General features: G+C 47.4%; 1 protein-coding gene across 1 annotated transcript; it reads right to left on the bottom strand.

Moving 5' to 3' along the window:
- Positions 1–307: 307 nt before the first annotated feature.
- Positions 308–1,568, bottom strand: LOC114676216 (uncharacterized). The gene is given in 2 exon segments (XM_028843591.2): positions 308–1,334; positions 1,337–1,568. Coding segments are annotated over 2 exon segments (381 nt in total). The 5' UTR covers positions 1,487–1,568; the 3' UTR covers positions 308–1,103.
- Positions 1,569–2,293: the final 725 nt, after the last annotated feature.

Below are 2,293 nucleotides of genomic sequence, written 5' to 3'. Positions count from 1 at the left end.
ATCTCTACTTCTATTTTTGTATTTTTTGTTTAGTCTTCCTTTTCTAATATTCATGTTGCTATACCAGCCTCCCTGTACCCTTTAGTTGGCTATGCCCAGCACATATTTTTCCATCCATATACTTCTAAACTTTATATGTTGTTATAATTCAGATAGGTCTCTGGTAAATAGAATATAGCCAGATTTATAAATATCCAGTCAAAAAATTTCTTTTTTTAAAAAATGAATACAGTAAATCCAATTAATTTGTATAATTATGAATATATTAGGATTTATATCTACCATATTATTATTATTATTATTATTATTTTTGGTGCGCCTCCACTGCCCCGCAGGGTCCTGGGACACTGTGCGAGACAGGGGAGGTACTTTTTTTTATTTTTTGTAGAGGTGGTCCCTGTCTTCCAGGAGCTTACAATCTAGCTGGGGAGACACAACTAATGCACACTTAAACAATCAGTACAATTAGCGATTACCACAATATTGACCACAACTGCGTGAGACCAGGGAAAAGCAAGATCAGTGAGGGGCAAGGGGGATTCAGAGAAAGTGTTTTAGTAAAGGTGGGATTCATTTCCTTTTACTGCTTGAATAGTTCCAAATCAAGTGACACATTATTTTGGAGTAGGGTGGGCTTGGGAGGCAGTGAGGAGGAAAGGGGAATCGAGGGAGCAAATGCAGCAAGGCTGGAATGCAAGTGCCCTAGGCAAGGGACAGCAAGAGGGCCCCACTGTATTTCTTAACCACCCTCCTTCCTCAACTGTGCCCTCCAGTCCCGCCACACAGGCACGCGGTTGGTGCTGCACCAAGATTCAGGGCTTCGGCTGGCGATGTCAGAGCGTCCATTCTGCTGGCTGGTGTGGTGTTTGGATCTCCATGGTGGGGCCTGCTGGCATGGCCCTGGCTTCGGGGCTGGGATGGCGCTGTCCCAACTTTGTCCAGATCAGAATGCGGTGCCTATGCCCAAATCTCAGGGGTCTGCTCCCCCTATCCCCCCTCCTCTCCCGACCCTGCCCCTTGGTGGGACTGGTGCAAAGGGGTTGGGAAGGGATCTGGTATCTTCGTCATTGTCGGTACTGCTTCTCCAGGGGTCTACTGGCCCCTCACTGACCTTGCCAAGTGCTCCTCTGGCGAGGGAGCACAGGGGACCCCCCATTCCTGTGCGGCACTGGCTCCCGTGCTGGCTGAGATGCACAGGAGCACCTGATGATACGGCCGCCCAGGGCTGGGAGCTGGGGCCTCAGTTGGGGGCTCGCTGCCTGCGCTCCCCCAACACCTGCCGCCCGGTCCGCGACACGGTGTACGCCAGCTTCTGCAGGGAGTACCTGAACACCTCACTTCTCGCAATGGGCTGTGTCCCTGGAGGATTTCGAAAAGCGAATCCTACCCAGTAAATGCAGCATTCCAGGAACACCTGCAGCAGCACACGGAAGATGTACCAGCCGATGATGAGCAGTTCAGCCGAGGCTGCCGCCACTGCCGCCATGGTTCCGAGAGTGGTAGGTGGGTGGTCGAGAGAGAGGGTTTGCCGAGATCCGCTGGTCTTGGAGTCCGCTGTTGGGCGCACTCTACCATATTATTTTATGTTTTCTATATACTATACCTTTTTTCTGTTCTCTTCTTTCCTACTTTCTTTTAAATTAATACAATGTTATTTATTGCCTTTTTTAGCCTCTGCTGTTTTCAAAATGTATTCATTCTGCTCCTATTATTTTATGGGTTACAGTTTATTTTTTAACATGCATAGTTGATTGAAATAGGAACAACAACAACAACAACTATATTCTGAACAAATTAAGGATTTTAGAACATTTTAATACCATTATATAGATTTCTCCTTTTCCCATAATCATTTTGTTTTAAGAGTCAGGGTCTCACTCTGTCACCCAGGCTGGAGTGCAGTGGTGCGATCACAGCTCACTGTATGTAGCCTCAAACTCCTTAGCTCAAGTGATCCTCCCACCTTAGCCTCCTGAGTAGCTAGAGCTACAGACGTATGCTACCACGCTTGGCTAATTTATTTATTTATTTTATTTATTTATTTAGATACAGGGTCTCACTCTGTCACCCAGGCTGGAGTACAGTGGTATGATCACAGCTCACTGAAGCCTCCACCTTCCTGGCTCAAGTGATCTTCTCACCTCAGCCTCATGAGTAGCTGGGACTACAGGCATGTGCCACCATGCCCAGCTAATTTTCTTAGTTTTTGTAGAGACGAGGTTTCACCGTGTTATCTAGGCTGATCTCGAACTCCTGGGCTCATGTGATCTCGCCTCGGTCTCCCAAAGTGCTG

The sequence above is a fragment of the Macaca mulatta genome, chromosome 2, assembly GCF_049350105.2.
Source record: "Macaca mulatta isolate MMU2019108-1 chromosome 2, T2T-MMU8v2.0, whole genome shotgun sequence".
Classification (NCBI taxonomy): domain Eukaryota; kingdom Metazoa; phylum Chordata; class Mammalia; order Primates; family Cercopithecidae; genus Macaca; species Macaca mulatta.
Note: the sequence above shows the minus strand (reverse complement) of the source record. Positions and strands in the feature narration are given on the sequence as shown.